Genomic DNA, 16489 nt, shown 5'->3' on the forward strand with positions numbered 1-16489 from the left:
ACCAATGAGCACCAAGATTCTGAACAGTAAATGTTCAAAATAAGTATTCGAATTAGCCAGGCATAATCTTATTAACTTGTTCTGGTATGTATGATGATTAATAGTAATCCCATCAGAAGTTGAGATTGATTTCCGAAACTTTTCATGGGGCTTACTTTCTGTTCTAAGTTGAAGGGCTTTTGTTTAGTTAATTAGTTCAAAGAACTCGGGGAAGGAAAAGTTCGTTTCATCAAGAATTCCACACCATCTTCCCCCCGGTCCTTCGAACCCGGGGAGGAAAAGTTATTTTTGATCAATCATTCCTTACCCCCCCCCCCCTCTTCCTTCCCTCTCCTTCATGCATCGTGCTGATTGTCAAAAGTTCTGTTCCAGCAAACAGACATCCATTTTACGACTCAAGGCAAAGGAGTTCACGTATTCCAAACAATGAGCCCAATAAGAAGTTGAAATATACATGCTAAAAATTTGTACCCAGACCGTCAGACGATTACCAGATTGGACCTTTTTCTTTCCCCTTCCCGCATGAGAACGCAGGAATCAGGGATGGGGGAGGAGTAGAGATAGGAGGGTTTCTTATTTGGATACAGATAAATATTTTCTCCACTAAATTCAGCTGTGCTTACATTACATTCTTTCCCAAAAGGAAGTTACACCACTCAAGACCACAACACCATAAACCATACTCTTCCATTCCCTTTTCCAGTCATCATCTAAAACACCAGGGGGCCAACAAATCATGCTCGTGATTTGGGGAAAGAAAAAGAATGTGGATTGGAAAAGAAACGCGTCCTGGGAACTCCAGTCCACCCCTATTGTTTACCATTCGGTTTTGGTGAGTTTTGAGGAAACTGATGATGATACGGAGAAGCATGAGAGCCATTTGGTATGGAAAGACTCCTAGGATGTTGTCCATTTCTCGTGAATGATGCAACTTGTGATCTTATACCATTTCTGGTGTTTGGACTGGATCCTACGCGATCACTTTGCATGGTCTGAAAATAGTAGGATGAGCTGGCCATGTCCTTGAGAGCAGGCAAAGGTCTCAAGGCTTCCACAACTTCACTCATTAGCGGCCTGGCTTTTGGGTCTCGGCTAAGGCAGCGAGCAGCCAATTGTGCAGCTTTCTGTGCACCTTTAATCGAAAAATGGCCTTCCAGCCTAGGGTCTATCAATCGATAAAACCTTCTTCTCTCGCCAAGATGAGGCCGGGCCCACTCTACCAGGTTATGCTCCCCGTTAGGCCGGTTCTTGTCCATCGATCTCCTGCCTGTTAGCATCTCGAGTAAAACCACGCCAAAGCTGTAGACATCACTCTTCGACGTAAGGTGCCCTGAGAAAAAAATTACATGTCTGATTAGAAATTAACAGCTAAATACACAATGATCAGGTAAGTTGCAGCCACCAAACACTCGACTCCATAATGAAGCTCAAGAAAAAGAGAAGCTAAACACGCTATCCATAATGTCAAGTATTGTTCTACCACATAAATATCTTAGTTATTAGAATTACTGATGATTTAGTGAGAAAAGCTAGTCTAGCTCCAGCTTTCTGTGTGAGCTTCAATGTATTGACATGATTGCGCTGCCTTGGTCCTATGAAGACATCGAATATAAGTAGCACGTAGAATAGAATACTCAGCAGCCAAGCGTATATAATCAAACAGATGAATGTCCTATGACCATGTTAATTGGGCTTTTATTTGAAGTAGCCCAGTTCCGTGCCAATTCAAACGGTAGCAAGAATAATGACCACAGATATGCCAGAAGCCCCTCATTCTCACAAGACAAGTGGGCACACACGGCAATGGAAAATTGTGAGACAACAAGGGGTCGGGATTAGCATATTTTCCAACAGCAGTGAAACATCCATCACTACAGGTCAAGCTTTGGAAAAGACAAAATAAAGCCTCCAATATGATTGAGTAACCTACTTTTATTGCCTTCACAGCCCCCTTTTCTATCTTTCTTTCTTCTCTAGAGGAATAGCATGCAAGAAACAAATATCAATAATAATTATAACAAGAGATCAAGATTACCTGTCATCACATATTCTGGGGCCGCATAACCATATGTTCCCATCACACGAGTAGAGACATGAGTCTTATCTCCCTCTGGACCATCCTTGGCAAGTCCAAAATCAGAAAGCTTGGCATTGTAATCCTACAAACAAATGATGTTTTATTAGGTAAAAGGTAAATGGCCCAATTGCAGTTTAGTTCTCTGTGCTTTGTACTGATCTCAATTTAGTACATCATATCTTGCACTCGCCATATTTTAGCCCAAGCATATTTTAGTCACAACCTACTTTTGTCCCTCGTGTTTCACTAATGGCATAATTAATCCCCAATATCCTAAAGTTTGATTATTTTTGGTTAATTAGCTATAAAGCAAACATACAAACTGTAAAACACAGTGGACGAAATACTGTCAAGTAAAAACATGGTGGACTAAATTGATACATATACACAACATAAGCAATCAAATGTCTTAAAAGTTGCAAAATAGAAGAATAAAATGGAACCAGAGCAGAATTTTGAAGACTCAAACAGCATTTCTCAAAATGATAATACAACTTAATTCATATAAATCCTGAAGTGTTGATCACATACTGCATCTAACAGGATGTTTGAGGTCTTGAAGTCACGGTATATAACTGGCCTCTCTGCTTCCTCATGGAGAAATGCAAGACCTTTTGCAGCACCTAGAGCAATTTTCATCCTGATAGACCACGGAAGAGGAAGGGACCCTGCACAAAAAGAACAGGAGTTAAATTGAAGTAAAAATGGAAAATCATATGCAAAGCCAGTATTTACGTTTACGTTGCAATAGCACCACAGTACCAACAACAAAGTGAATGAAGTGAATACTTCTTAGTACCGTCAGATTAAAATTACACCTCTGATACCAGGCTCAAAAATGGTACAGACAATCAGAGAACTAGATAAGGAAGAAGATAGGAAACAGGATTGTGAAAGATGTCCACAGTTTGCTTTATTTCCATCATAATATTATGTGAAGGCATTAAGCATGTAGCTAAGGATATTTCAACAGTATTACTATCCCTCACCATGATCTATGAGTATTATCATTCAATGAATTTGACTCTGATCAGAAAAAGGATTGGGTAAGTGACACCTACATAACATTGACCATTGATATCCAGACACCAATACTCAAACCAATATTCAAGAACAGAAAACAAAAACAGTAGGTAAAGTTGAAGATACATGTCCTTACTACATCCTCGCTTTTTACTCATATTCTCTTTTACTCCAATACTCTTTCTGGCACCCAAGCACCTTCATCAAACCAGGACTAGAAACACCATTTTTCCCCTTTTATCATGGAAAAACCTACTACTCAAGGGGAGGATGATGGAAGACCAAACCCAGTTAAAGAATTGGTAAAGAAATTCATTAACCATCTGAGACAACCCTAATTCATAATTAGGCAAGAATTGATGTATGTTTAGTTAAAGAGATAGCATTAGAAATTTCAAGAGTCAGCCAACCTGCATTCAAGCATCAATGGAACAATAAAATGAGCAACACTCTGAACTAAAACAGAATGAATTGGTAATACATAAAAGAACTTTGGGGAATAAGTAGCAAGGCCATTCAGCCAATACAGAAATAACCATACCATTTCTTGAAGCTTGTGGGACCACATTTAATAAAATACAGCGAACTCCAACATGACAAATATAAATACCCCGTATCCTAAATGGAAGCCCACACAGGGAGGCACATGCATAAATCCATATAAATCATAATTAGCACTTCAAACATATTCCTCAACAAAATGGGTTACAAGCTTGTCATTTTATTATTTATTTATTTATACACTTTTTGGTTTTGTAGAACGGGTATAAGCTTGTCAAATGTCATACATAGACAAGATGATCTCTTCAAAGTATCACTTTTACAATTCAACATGAGGAGGAGAAGAAATTATCATTGAACAAAATTTACAAGAGTACTAATTACATACTCCTAAAGAGATGGTTCTCCAAGCTTCCCCGAGGCATGAACTCATAAACTAGCAGTCTTTGATCATCTTCAATACAGTAACCAATAAGCTTAACCAAATTAGGATGGATAAGATCACCAAGAAAACTTACTTCGGCCTGCCAAATTTAATTAAAAATTTAGAATGACCAAAAGTTAACAAGGACAAATTAGAAAAACAGCATCAAAAGCAAAGTTATTCAAGAAAGCATCAAACCAGCCATTCTTTGTGACCCTGAAGCCCATCATGATTGAGGGTTTTCACAGCAACAGTAAGCCCCGTTCCAGGTTTCACTGGCGCTGTTCCATTCTCTTCAATCCATCCCTTAAATACACAACCAAAACCTCCTTCACCAAGAAGAGACTCTGGTCTAAAATTTCTGGTCGCTAGTTTCAGATCATTAAATGTGAACTTTCGAAGCCGAGAAGCAACCTTTAGCTCCTCTTCAAGTTTGGACGTGGATGAATTACTTTCTGCAGTACTGGTGGCTGTCGAAGAAATTACTGCAGCAGCTGGTTGATCTCGACTAGTGTCATTTGCAGACTTGCTTTCTGCAGACATGCACACAAGTGGAAAACATAAGGTACAGGATATAATCTTGTATAGAAGAGAAAACCTAGGAAGAATTTATCTTGTTTAGCGATTAGCATTTAGCACACAGTATTCTTGAAGACTATCACATTCCAAGAAATCACAGCTATGTGCTACACAGGGAAAATACCAGAAAAAGACAACCAGTATGGAGACATCACTGAGCAAACATGAGCAAGTAGTCAGACAGCACTACAAGAGAATCAATGGAAGGTCCTCAAGTGGTTCTATGAGATGCTTGACTTAAACAACAGAAAGCAATAACTTTAATCCCATTAAATGAGGTACTCTCATATCTGCAGCGAGAGGCTGGAAACATCAGAAGTTTGAATAACCACCTGCCAATTGGTGCTTATGTGCAACCAAGGATAAAATGTCTCCCTTCGTCTCTTATCCCTGTTATTATCCATGCGTGTCATGGGGATATGTTTGACTAAAAGGCATCGAAAATCAAATACATTTCCCAGCGCTGACATTATTTGGACCATTCAAATTGATTTCCTAGCAAATTACAACCCCTTAATTGAATTGGTTTCTGCAACTAGACTAGAAAACGTCAATTTCCATTAAGTATAGAAATTTCAAATACTTGGTCAAAATCATTAAGGGCATGCGCAGAATATTAAATTGATTTACCAAAAATGGGTTACAGTGGCAATCCATTACTGTCATAAGCTACAATAAAGAAATAATAAAAAAGGACTTTCAAGTACTCCTTAAGATTTTTTCTTTCGCAAATTGTAGTCTAAAGACTAGCAATTATGTCAAATTTAAGAATTTCAATACCATTTCCTTTTAACAAAAGGATATATCCCACATTGGTCCATGGAAGAGGTTGCAATCCATGTATAGAATATACAAATCTCATGATATAAATATCCAAAAAGATTAAAAAGGAATAAGCTACAAACATTGAGGTACTCTATCCATGAAAAAAGCGAAGACCTCCCCCACCCCACAGCCAACAAAAGGACGATTAGATTATACTGGAAGTCTTATTTGTGTTTTGATTTCTTTTACCTTCCCTCCAATTTTTGTCACATTTTCAGGTTTTCAAGGGAAGAAATGGTGGGACTGGGACAGTGAAAGCTACCTGCCTACCCATAACACCATCTGACTTCAATTGCTCAAACCAAAATCTGAAATTTCTCATGAGGCATTGCTTATATCACCTAGAGCTTGGCATACCAATAAGTAAAGAACACGTGAAATCACGAAAAAAAGATGTTGACCATGCTCTGGAATCCGGAGAAAGGACAACATGCTCAAGCGAATTAAGTAAAACACACAAGCAGAACATGTACGCACAATTTCACCACATATGATACGAAAGTGTTCATGTAGACTGAGAACAAGCTTAGCTGAAACAATTAACTCAACCTTAATCAGTTCAATTGAGAGAAAGGAAGGAATCTTGCAAATACCATAGTGAGTACTGATGCCACTGATAGAGCTATCCACTTTAGATCTTGAAGAAATACAGCTGCCAATAAACCTTAACTTCCTCCAACATCCAGTCTCCACGGAACCACCTCTCTCTTTCTTCTTCTTCTTCCCCTCTGATTTTCCAACATCCCAAGATTCCACCTTTTCACCATCACCTCCTCCAACTAATCCCATATTTCACAACCCCCAAAATAGAACTCAGATGGCATCAAAAAACTCCCAAAATCACACCTTTCACCAAAGACCCACCTCCCCCTTTCCCAAAGCCCTCAAACAAATTCCCCAACTAGCCCTTATACAGAACTCCTATTTCCAACAAAACCCGACAAAAATCATCCAAAATAGCTCAAACCAGGTTCAGTAAATCAGCCAAAGACTCTAAAATACAACCCAAATACCCGAAAGGGCCGCCACAAATCCCAAACTTGTAGGCCAATCCTTCGAAAACAGTTGAAATAGCTCAAGGCCAGTAGGAAAAACCAACCAAAGATCACAAATTTGCTCCAAAAGAGCTCAAATAATCAGATCACATGTTTGATCTTCAACAAAGTAGAAAACTTTACCCCCAGTAGAGGAGGAGAACAGATTGATAGTGCAGGCAAGCAAGCAAAGCATAGTAAAAAAACAAAAAAAAAAAAAAACAGAGCTGGAATCAGATAATAATTCCAGTTCAAAAGTGCCCCCCAGAAATGTCTGCACCTCAAAGATATTGAAATCCCAACAAAAGAGAACTATTATTCTGACCAATTCAATGCTCGAAAAAGAAAAAGAAAAAGAGCAATTTATTTTCTCTGATATGTATGCGTAATGTATATACACCTCTGGAAATGAGAAATAATTATTGTAATGAAATGTGAATTATCGGTTCTTACATTTTTTAATAGAATCGAAGACCGAAAAAGCTAATGTGGAGCTGCCCGGAGAACGCGGGCAGAAAAGTTGAATTTACGTAAATGGTTATGAGACTGCTAACTATTTACGGGTTAAAACTTAATAAATAGAAATCAAAATTACTTGAACAATAAAAACGGAGTTCATCGATGACAAAAAAAATTAAAAAATTCATTCTTCTTTAACAAATTAAACCAAATTTGTACAATGTCTAATAGAAATCAATTCAAGCCCTAAAGATAAAGTATAAAGCTTGAATATTAATAGAATCGAATCAAGTCAATTGAGTTTAATTTGATTAAAATTTGTTTAAATTTGGTTCAAAGAATAATCAAACTGAATAGGAACACCAGTTTAAATTTATTACGGAATAAAATATGGTTAAATTTTCAAAATGCATTTTGATTGCATATTTTGAGAAATTCTTAAAGAAAAATTACTATAATACTTTTTAAAATATGATACACGCGAAGAGAAAATATCAAGTAAAAGATGCATTGGAAGAACATTCACAAAAACTATAAATATTTGTCTCTAAAAAAATTCCAATCGCACCTTGGCTAAAACTGAGAGCAGGCTTCATTTAAATCCACGATTCAGCGCTACAAGAAAAAATACTGAGGCTCTTGCAAACGTTTTAGTTGGAGGGGCAGTTTTGGAAATTCGAGCGGTATTGAAGAGGAGAGCTGTCAGTTTTCAAGAAGTGAGAAGTGGAAAGAATGGGCAGCCTGGGCACGAGAGAGAATAAGAGGGCGGGACCCACATGTACGGTGACGTGTCCGCCTCAAGTGTGCGGACGCCAACACGGGCGTCGGGAATGATATTAAGGGTATTTTTTCTTAAATCTTAAATTATTTTTCTCTGTTTTTCCACTTAACAGAAAAAAGCCATCGTGAATTCTAATCTGTTGATCAAGCAGATTAGTGGAGAAAAGAAGTGAAATTCCAGACCATATCTGGTTCGTATTTTCTCAAGAAAAGAAAAATGAGAAGAAATACGAATCATATATTTTGAAACATAATAAGAAATGAAGGGCCTGGTGGATTGTTAGTTCGTGAAAAGCTTTTAAAGTGATTTTTTGATGTTATTTTTTTATTTCATATACATCACGTAGTTATCATCACGCATATTTCTATAAAATTAAATAATAAAAAAAAACTCTGAGACACGGAAAACAAAATGAAATTTAATCATATGATCAGCAGCCAATGAGTGGGATAACTTCTAAGCACTGGCTTAATAATAATAATAATAATAATTACACAAAAAAACAAACAATCTGCCAAAGGGAAGATTCGAAAGTTGGGGAGGGGCACAGTGAAGGGAGTCTGAAAACAGCAGTGCCCCCATCCCTATCTTCTATGCTGACTTGGATAAATGAGTTGCACCCTTCTTCAAATGTTGACCATCAAAGTGCGAGTAGGTTGCGGCAAAATTCCTTTGGTTGTTTAATTTTCACCAATATTAATATTTACAAGGGATAGGGGGCGGAGAGTAGACTTTAATGGGCACATAATGATATTAAAATAGAAAATACGATATGGGGTTGAAATGGGAGCATAGCTGCATGTGAAAGCCACCCCTGGCCCTGGCTGGCTTCGATTAGGTTTTTCATTCATTATCTACCAAGACTGCTGCTGCTGCTGCTGCTGCTATGATATTTTTGTTCAACAATTTTAGGGAAAGGAAGTTGCAGTGTGTTTCACCAAATTCTTTGACTTTTGATGATTGACAAAAGGTTTATTTGCATGTGAGGCTGAGGTGAGGTGAGGTGGGGGTTTTCTTTTTCTCTGAAATTGAAGAAAGCCATGAAATATGTGGATTGAGTTGGATGATATTGAAGTCTGAATTGGAAAAATAACTCGTTGCAGCAAATCACTTATACATGAACTGCAAAAAATAATAATATTAAAAAAGTTTCGAGTACGATTTCTTATTTGGATTGTTATTTATTTTTTTCAAAAGATGTTCACTTTTTGCGTGAATATTTATCTTTTTATTTCGCGTGTATTAGATCGTTACAGTATATATATATTTTTTTTTTACAAACTTTTCAAAAAAATTATCAATTCAAGCATAATTTTACGCTAGAACGGAAATGCATCCACAGATCTAGGATGAAACAACAGACGAATTGATCTGCGAGACAAGAGAGAGATGTGCAAATTATTCTGCAACTTAAAACCGTACAAGTGTAATAAAATGTTAATAGATCAGACTGGACAGTTGCTCTGGAAAACACTACTGTAGCGGATTTTTGTCAAGGCTGAGTTGACTTGCGAGCACTATTTTATTTGCTAATGTATAACTGTAGAACATGATAAGCTGATGGTTGTTTCAACATATATTTTTTTTATAGAGAATATCCCTTCTTAATTTGTATTATAAATTGATAAAGTGACCCCTCTGAAAGCTACTATTAAATGTTAACGTCCATGTAATTTTTATCTCCCCTTATTGCGATTGATGTGTCTCTTTTTATTTCTTTTACACCAAGCCATGAAAATAATGGACCCATGCTACATTCTTCTACAGTTTTATTTGATGTTTAAGGACATCAATTGCCACAAAATGAACTGCCCCCGGGCTAGAGCGGATGGTTGTAGCCCAGTTGGATGAGAGTCTCCGTGCACGTTCAAATCCCGGGTAAACATTGGTGGGATGATGCTGGGCAGCCTCTCTCTCCATCCGCAATGGGATTAGTTGGAGTCGTACGGTATTACCAGTCCATAAGCCCCAGATACCCACTGTGAAGACAAAAAAAAAAAAAAAATTTGCCACAAAATGAACTACACACTAAACCTCAAGTTTGAAACTAACGTACGAGAAGCGTCTTCGATCCTTTAGCAAGGTGAAAATGGATGGCCTGTCTGAAGCTAAAAACCCAAGGACAACTTGGTTCAGTTTTTGAGTGTTGATTTACATTCTCCAATTTAGAGGCAAATCCGCAGCAATTAACTCGAATTCTCCTAGGAAAAAGGTTGACACTTGCAAAGAGATAAACATCATCCCAACGAGGAGAGAACAGTTGATAAAATCCCATCGTACTTTGTATCTTTTCTTCTTTCTCCTCATCTAGTCTCCGAGTGAAAAGAACAATCGAAAGTATGCACGTCGCATGACAATTGTTGATGGCAAACTGGCCACTTGACAAATCTCCGGAGAATGACTGGATTGCAGTTGAATCTCCAGTGTCCTTCAACTACAGTCGGATTTTGGCACTGTCGAATATGATTGTGGCTCTGCTGCAAATATCCGAAAAGCACCACTTGCCTAACCACTACTAGCTCAGGTTTCCATTAAGAGTTGGTGCAACTTGCAAAAGCAATCTTCGCGAGAATATCGCACCTTGGATTAAAAAAAATGCAGACATTGGCAGAGGAATAAAAGTTTGGTCAGGGAACTATGCTAAGCTATAAACCCAGGAAGCTCTGGGAAGGGGCAGTCTCAGCCTCTGAATGGGATTTTATATCCGCAGCTGCAAGTATTCCCTGATGATGTCTTAGGATCAGAACTAAAATTTTGCAAGAGATAAAACTACAATATTCCAGTAGCCACAATGACATTTCATAGAAAAGATAAATTACCTCTATCGAAATTGTTTTTTTTTTTTAAAAAAGGGAAAAAACAAAAAATAAATCAAAATGGCCCCGTACATATTCACAATGAATGAAAACTCAAATTGAAAATTTGAGAAATTGAATTGTTTTTCACGGAACTCAATTTGTACAAATACAGCTTTAACAGCATATCTCCTATTCTAACCTTTACTTGAATCTGTAAATCGTACATGACTATGTATGCCTGTTTGGTCTCTACACCACTCAACAGTCCGTCAGACCATTCCTGTGGCAATGCTAGACGTAGCATTAATCTTTAGTGAATGCTCAGGCACATAGGTAAGCCCTGCCAAACACCAGAACAAAACAAAAATGGATAAAGGACATAAACAAGGTCATATACCAGACAAGTTACATATAAGCCTAGTCTGTATAGCCTTTACAATTCTACAAATTGAAGAAACTGCATGCATCAAAAGTGAAAACCCAATCGAATTGGTAACTGGTATCAACATCAAGTCATTAACTCAGAAGCCATCCTTGACCCCAAACAATCAACATTCTTTGTAAAATCAAGTGTTGCAAACAAATCTCCTTCCCTGTATCTGTGCAGTTTGTATCAGGTAATTATTGCAAGAAAAATTTGACATCTTTTGGCTAAATGTTCCTAGACAACACTTCTGATTGTTTGCTTTTCCTAGACAACATTTCATAGGTTAAATCTTTTGATTTTTTAGATAATTTGTGTTCATAATCACTGATTGAAACATATCAGAGTCAAAGGATGATATGCAATACTTCACTACTCATCTTGGTTTTAATACAAAAACCTTATAATCTCAAGAACAATCACAAACAAGATATGAACTCAACAAAAGGACCCAGAGATACCTTTCTCCTTAACGCCAATCTGCAAAGAATCAAGAGCAATGATTCCATCCCTCAAAGGAAGTACCTCAAGCTTGATAGTTGATGTACACTGAGCAGGAATGCATCTGATGCAACCAAGCTTAGTTCAAGAGGGGGCAGATTGAAATTGAGAGGAAAAAAAACACTACAATGGTGTTTTCTGTATGTGCGTGTGCGTGTAAAGGAAAGAGAGGGAGATTACCCAAGTGGCACTCTACTTTGCAACCAGAGATGTGTACAGCCTAAATCATTGCTCGGAAGGACATCAGATAAATGAATAACTTCAGCATTCAATGAAATAGACTGATATCCACCTTTCCCTCCCTGACCTTGATCCACGAAAACTGAGACTTGTGTATGGCCAGCATTGCTGCTTCTTTCACTACTCACTCTTGTTGTCAACTCAGAAGAATTGATAAATGGGCTTGCTGGTGATGATGGTGAAGAACTCAATGACAGAACAGATGGTGGTGAAGTAAATGATGCTGGAGCAAGAACTGTCAATGTAAGATCTTCAGATGTCAAATTTGAAGCCTGAAGTGTTAACACCTGACAGTTTCAAGAATCAAGATAAATGCTTTGCAAATAGAGAAATAAAGAACACATTTGCTTCTCAGATTTAGGTAAAACCTGAACTGGAAGCGGAGCAACTCTTCCATCAGATCCAATAGCTTGTCTTGACCTTTCAGAAGCAACAGATATCATAATATCCCTAGATATACGTGGCCTCCAGCTTGTAGCTTGTTTGAAGAACAACCTTGATTCTAGAATTTAATAACATATAGGTATAAATGAAGTATAATTATATTAACCAATTCGGTACCGTAACTAACAGATAATCAGCAGTAATTTATACCAGTGAAGTTGCTCCTACATGATACAAGAATTGCATACTGATCAGCAGACGAGCCACTTTGTTTTCCTTCGTTGTAAATGGATTGACGCCAAGTTGTTGCTGCATTTCCAGCGGCTAAACTTGATGACTCAAAACTTTTTTCACTATGACTTCTAGGGCTCTTCCATAATGAAGCTGCTGGTTTAAGAATAAAGGAGTGTTCTTCCCCTCTCCTGGAAAGACAGCATAACAACTAAACGATTGAGATTCTAGGGAATCTAGATTAGCAACACTTACTAGTCTATTAAAGTCCATTTGTTTCGTTAAATACATGACCTGGGTGATGCATTCAAGTCGATGAACACAAGTAAATGAATGTGAAAGCATAGGCAATTTATACTCATGAGAGAAAAGTTAAGAAACCTCTTGGTTTTCCAAGCATAAAAAATGGTTTCAAGACCTAATACTGAACCATAGGTGAAAAGCAACCTGAGTTCTAAATTTGGCAAACTGTGCTCATTGCCAGCTTCAATGCATGCAATTGGAAAACACAAAGGTGGTCCACCAGTTGAAGCCTCTTCATAGACGATTGTAATGGCATCTATATACACCACAACCTCTTGCAAATGAACAGGAGAGATGTTCTGCAATACAAGTAAATGAATATACATCAGAAGTTTCATCAGAAGGTTCCTTCGAGCCAAAGTAGGCAGAACAAACATAAAAAGGAACTAGTACCATAGTTTAACTGTCGTTTTTTTAATTCAATATTCATTTCATAAATGATCTAGCAGATCTACTATAAAAACGGGCTTCCGACCACATTATGAGACGCTAACAGTGTTAATGACAATAAGAGAAAACAGGGCTGACCTTCACTTGAACACAAACAAGGTTATCTGAGTTGCAATCTGCAGCAGTAGAACAAATTTCTACAGGTTGAATTATTTCAATTTTCCTTCTCCACCGTCTTCCTGGTGTATAAATGCCTTCCAGACCACAGCGAGTAGAAAATCGCTCTGGCTCCAATGACACACCTCGGAATGATAAAAGCCCTTCACTCCTGTTCTTTTGACTAATTTCAATCTTCTGAAATGAGAACTGATCCCTGTCATCAAGGTCAGTGTTTGGTTTGGGACTGGGGGTTGTAACAGATGGGGTTGGTGTACTATTTGGTGGCAGGGATGACATGGAATAACTTCTAAAATGGCCAAAAGAGAAAAGCTGAGAACCAGATGAGGCAGATGCACTAGCTCTTATGGACGTGCTCCGGATGCTTGAACTCATACTTAGTTGAGGTGGTGATAAAGGACGAGATGGAGGAGGTATGGAATTATCCAAAGGAAGCAACCACCTCAATAATTCCCCACATGGATCATGATCCACGCCAACAAGATTCTCCCCTTTCTCAGGAGACAAAGCTCTGTCCTGATGCCTCTCGAATTGAAGAACTTCCAGAACAGGATCTCTGAGCAAATCTACACCAACATTTATCTGTAAAAGCACCTGCATCCTTCCAAACAATAAGATGGAATGAAAATCAGTAGTACTCCAACCCAATAAATGTCATGATTAAAGGAAATATCTATTTTGGAAAAAGATAATCAGGTAACAATAAAAAGAAACTTCTTTACATATCAGAATACCAAAAAAAACGTAGGTTCTTAGTTCCAAAATATGAACGCTCAGATACCATACTTATAATTCTCAACAAACATGAGATAAAATATTCAAGATGGGATAGAATTATGTAAAGCATACCACTATATCTCCATTGGGAAGAGAGAGACACTTGATAGCATTTCTTGCCAAACCCCCAGTGATGCTCGAATCGCAGCATCCTCTATCGACAATTGCGCTTAGAGCAACCTTTCTTCTTGCACTCTTACTTATTGAACTATCAATATTAAACTTCTCAGCCACTTCTGAAGAATCCAGAGATTCTGATGGAGCTCTTCTTTTAGACCAAAGTGGCTCATCTGACTCCGCAATTCGAACAAAAAAATGCGAGTTTTCAAATTTTTTCAGTAACATTTCAGTCTGCCTTCTGTGATCTTCCATTCTAAGAAGAGATTCACCATCAGAAATATAATTTTGTGAATCCCTTCTGCCTTTATTCGGGCTATGCAGATTCACATCTTGATCATCAGAACTCCCTTCCTTCATTCTTTCTGGAACAGGATTATTTTCACCACTGGCGTTACTGTTCTCTTTCTCGGGACTATGTCCAAAACCATTTTTATTCATCACCGCAGCCACTTTAAAGGGTGTAATAATTTCCATATCCTGCTTACATGCCGACAAGCAGAGTAATATATGAAGTTGCTCACCTGTGAAACAGAAAACTTCAGAAAATCAGAAGGAACAAGAGGCGGGAGGGAAGAATAAATTATAAACTGAAACCTGAACTCTTTTGCTAAACAAAAAAGGGTAGCAGAAATGAAAATATGAAAATGAAAGCTGAAGGATGCCCCCGAAGATGAACTACCTGGAAATACAAAAGAGCGGTCCAGAGGACGAAACAAGGACATATCTGGTGCATCACTCCAATTCCGAGGAAGTTCCTCTGGAGAAGAATACATGGTTATGATTAATCTTATCTTCAGCTTTATTGGAAGCCATTCAAGAAATCTCAGGAATCCATTTCAAAAATAGGAAGAACAAAAAATAGTTTCCAGCATATGTTTTACTCTCTCAATAGAGGAAAAGGATATCATGACATTTTTTTAAAATTTTAAAAAAAAAAATACACACACACACACACACTGGACTTTCCAAAATAGTGAAATCAATACATTGGCTGCAGAAAAGATAAAGACTAAGCCGCACACTTTCTCTTAAAATTTATCAAGTTGGTTTGGTGACACCACCACTAAGATAGCATGATAAAAACCAAAACAGAAAGGAAAGAAAAGAGGCTGTACTGTATGGAATGGCTATCCATCCCTCATCTTCAGAAACATCAACATGTGTGCCTTCTACATGAGAGTTACTCTTTGCACTTGTGTGGTCAAAACTCCCATTTTCAGTCCCGTACACTTCACTATCTCCATTCCTACTTTCAGCCACCATATTTTCAGGAAATGGATCTTCAGCAATAAGACCCTCTAGAGTTGTTGCAAGTTTCACACGCTGATGTGCATCTCCTTGAATTTCTTGAGCATAAGATTGCTCAGAAGAAGCTGCAGTCTGATTTGACCGCAGCCCCAAAAAGTTCATTCTTGCACCAAAATTAACCTCTGCAGCTTTGCAACCGAAAAATGAATTCTGCAACATTAAGCACGCCCATCTCTTAGAACTTCACCCCAAATTTCTACTGCGCTATACATAAATACTCCATTTACAAAATGGCCACACGATACAGACACGTTGAAAAAAAAAAAGGACTAATGCAATTCCTGGCAAAAATTAAATTCTGCAGCTTTTGAATTATAAAATTTTTTTTCTACAAACTAAACGACCAGACCTCGAGTTGAGACAGCAGTATAGATTCAATCTACTACATTTAGCCACAATTTACATACATATACACTAAATAAAAGCACTGATGCAAAATTTTCGTCAAAAAAGAAATACAGCAGCAAATGTGACGGTTTGAATAGTAAGCGAAATTAACAAATCCAATTACAGGCCAGAATTAGAGAAGGAATTGGTAGAAATGCATCCTTATATTTCATTGATGAATAACCCTAATAATTTAAATAAGCTCGCTTTAGAATGTACAAAGAAAGATCCACCGTAGGGAATGAGAAAATGTGAAAAGGAAACAAGTGATCGGCGACTGGACTGATGAATTGAATACCTGATCGGAGATAATGTTGGAGAGATGCAGGGAAGAAGGAGCGGGGCAGGCGGGTCGGAGCCGGTGTAAGATCGGGTGCCAGTGGAGTTGGAGCCCGGATCTGCGTTAGATTGGTAAGTGTCACTTTGCAGTTTGCACTTCGCTGTTCAGTAGCACCACTAGCTAGCGTACTACGGTCGACTGGAGCACCTTTCCTAAACCCATTTAGTTTGCATTTGATTTATATTAGGTAGGGGAGTTTGGGGAAAAAACATTTATTAATGAACTCTTGTTTTTGATTATTATTTTAATTGATTATAGATTACAAATCAGATTTTTGTAGTCTTTTCGATTTTTTTTTCTTTTTTTATAAAATCTAAAGTACTAAATGGAGAACAAATTTTATAAAATGAATTTTTTCATTCCTCATATTTTATAAAATGAATTTTTTTTATCCCTCATTGACTAT

General features: G+C 37.6%; 2 protein-coding genes across 2 annotated transcripts; both read right to left on the bottom strand.

Annotated features, from left to right (window-relative positions):
* Positions 1–415: 415 nt before the first annotated feature.
* On the bottom strand, positions 416–6862 carry LOC113751576 (probable serine/threonine-protein kinase PIX7). The gene is made up of 6 exons (XM_027295629.1): positions 6023–6862; positions 4224–4558; positions 3990–4125; positions 2609–2745; positions 2036–2159; positions 416–1330 (listed from the first exon to the last, which is right to left on the bottom strand). The coding sequence occupies exons 1-6, from the start codon at positions 6216–6218 to the stop codon at positions 810–812; spliced, it is 1449 nt and encodes a 482-aa protein (XP_027151430.1). The 5' UTR covers positions 6219–6862; the 3' UTR covers positions 416–809.
* Positions 6863–10592: 3730 nt separating this feature from the next.
* Positions 10593–16205, bottom strand: LOC113753765. Its single transcript, XM_027298006.1, has 11 exons — positions 16042–16205; positions 15164–15506; positions 14728–14805; positions 14001–14569; positions 13113–13745; positions 12729–12883; positions 12261–12472; positions 12035–12168; positions 11607–11953; positions 11387–11490; positions 10593–10841 (listed from the first exon to the last, which is right to left on the bottom strand). Exons 2-11 carry the CDS (start codon positions 15456–15458, stop codon positions 10771–10773), a joined length of 2598 nt encoding a protein of 865 aa, XP_027153807.1. The 5' UTR covers positions 15459–15506; positions 16042–16205; the 3' UTR covers positions 10593–10770.
* Positions 16206–16489: the final 284 nt, after the last annotated feature.

The sequence above is a fragment of the Coffea eugenioides genome, chromosome 11, assembly GCF_003713205.1.
Source record: "Coffea eugenioides isolate CCC68of chromosome 11, Ceug_1.0, whole genome shotgun sequence".
Lineage (NCBI taxonomy): Eukaryota > Viridiplantae > Streptophyta > Magnoliopsida > Gentianales > Rubiaceae > Coffea > Coffea eugenioides.

What these genes read in the sequence shown, in the direction of transcription:
- LOC113751576 (XM_027295629.1), bottom strand. Translation starts at nt 6,218, where the DNA reads ATGGGATTAGTTGGAGGAGGTGATGGTGAAAAGGTGGAATCTTGGGAT. An exon ending in GGAGAACCATCTCTTTAGGA is followed by an intron (nt 2,746 to 3,989) that starts GTATGTAATTAG and finishes CTTTTTGTGCAG; the next exon opens with GGTCCCTTCCTCTTCCGTGG. An exon ending in CAAACATCCTGTTAGATGCA is followed by an intron (nt 2,160 to 2,608) that starts GTATGTGATCAA and finishes ATTTGTTTGTAG; the next exon opens with GATTACAATGCCAAGCTTTC.
- LOC113753765 (XM_027298006.1), bottom strand. Translation starts at nt 15,458, where the DNA reads ATGAACTTTTTGGGGCTGCGGTCAAATCAGACTGCAGCTTCTTCTGAG. An exon ending in TTGCTCCGCTTCCAGTTCAG is followed by an intron (nt 11,954 to 12,034) that starts GTTTTACCTAAA and finishes TGAAACTGTCAG; the next exon opens with GTGTTAACACTTCAGGCTTC. An exon ending in CAAAGTAGAGTGCCACTTGG is followed by an intron (nt 11,491 to 11,606) that starts GTAATCTCCCTC and finishes TGGTTGCATCAG; the next exon opens with ATGCATTCCTGCTCAGTGTA.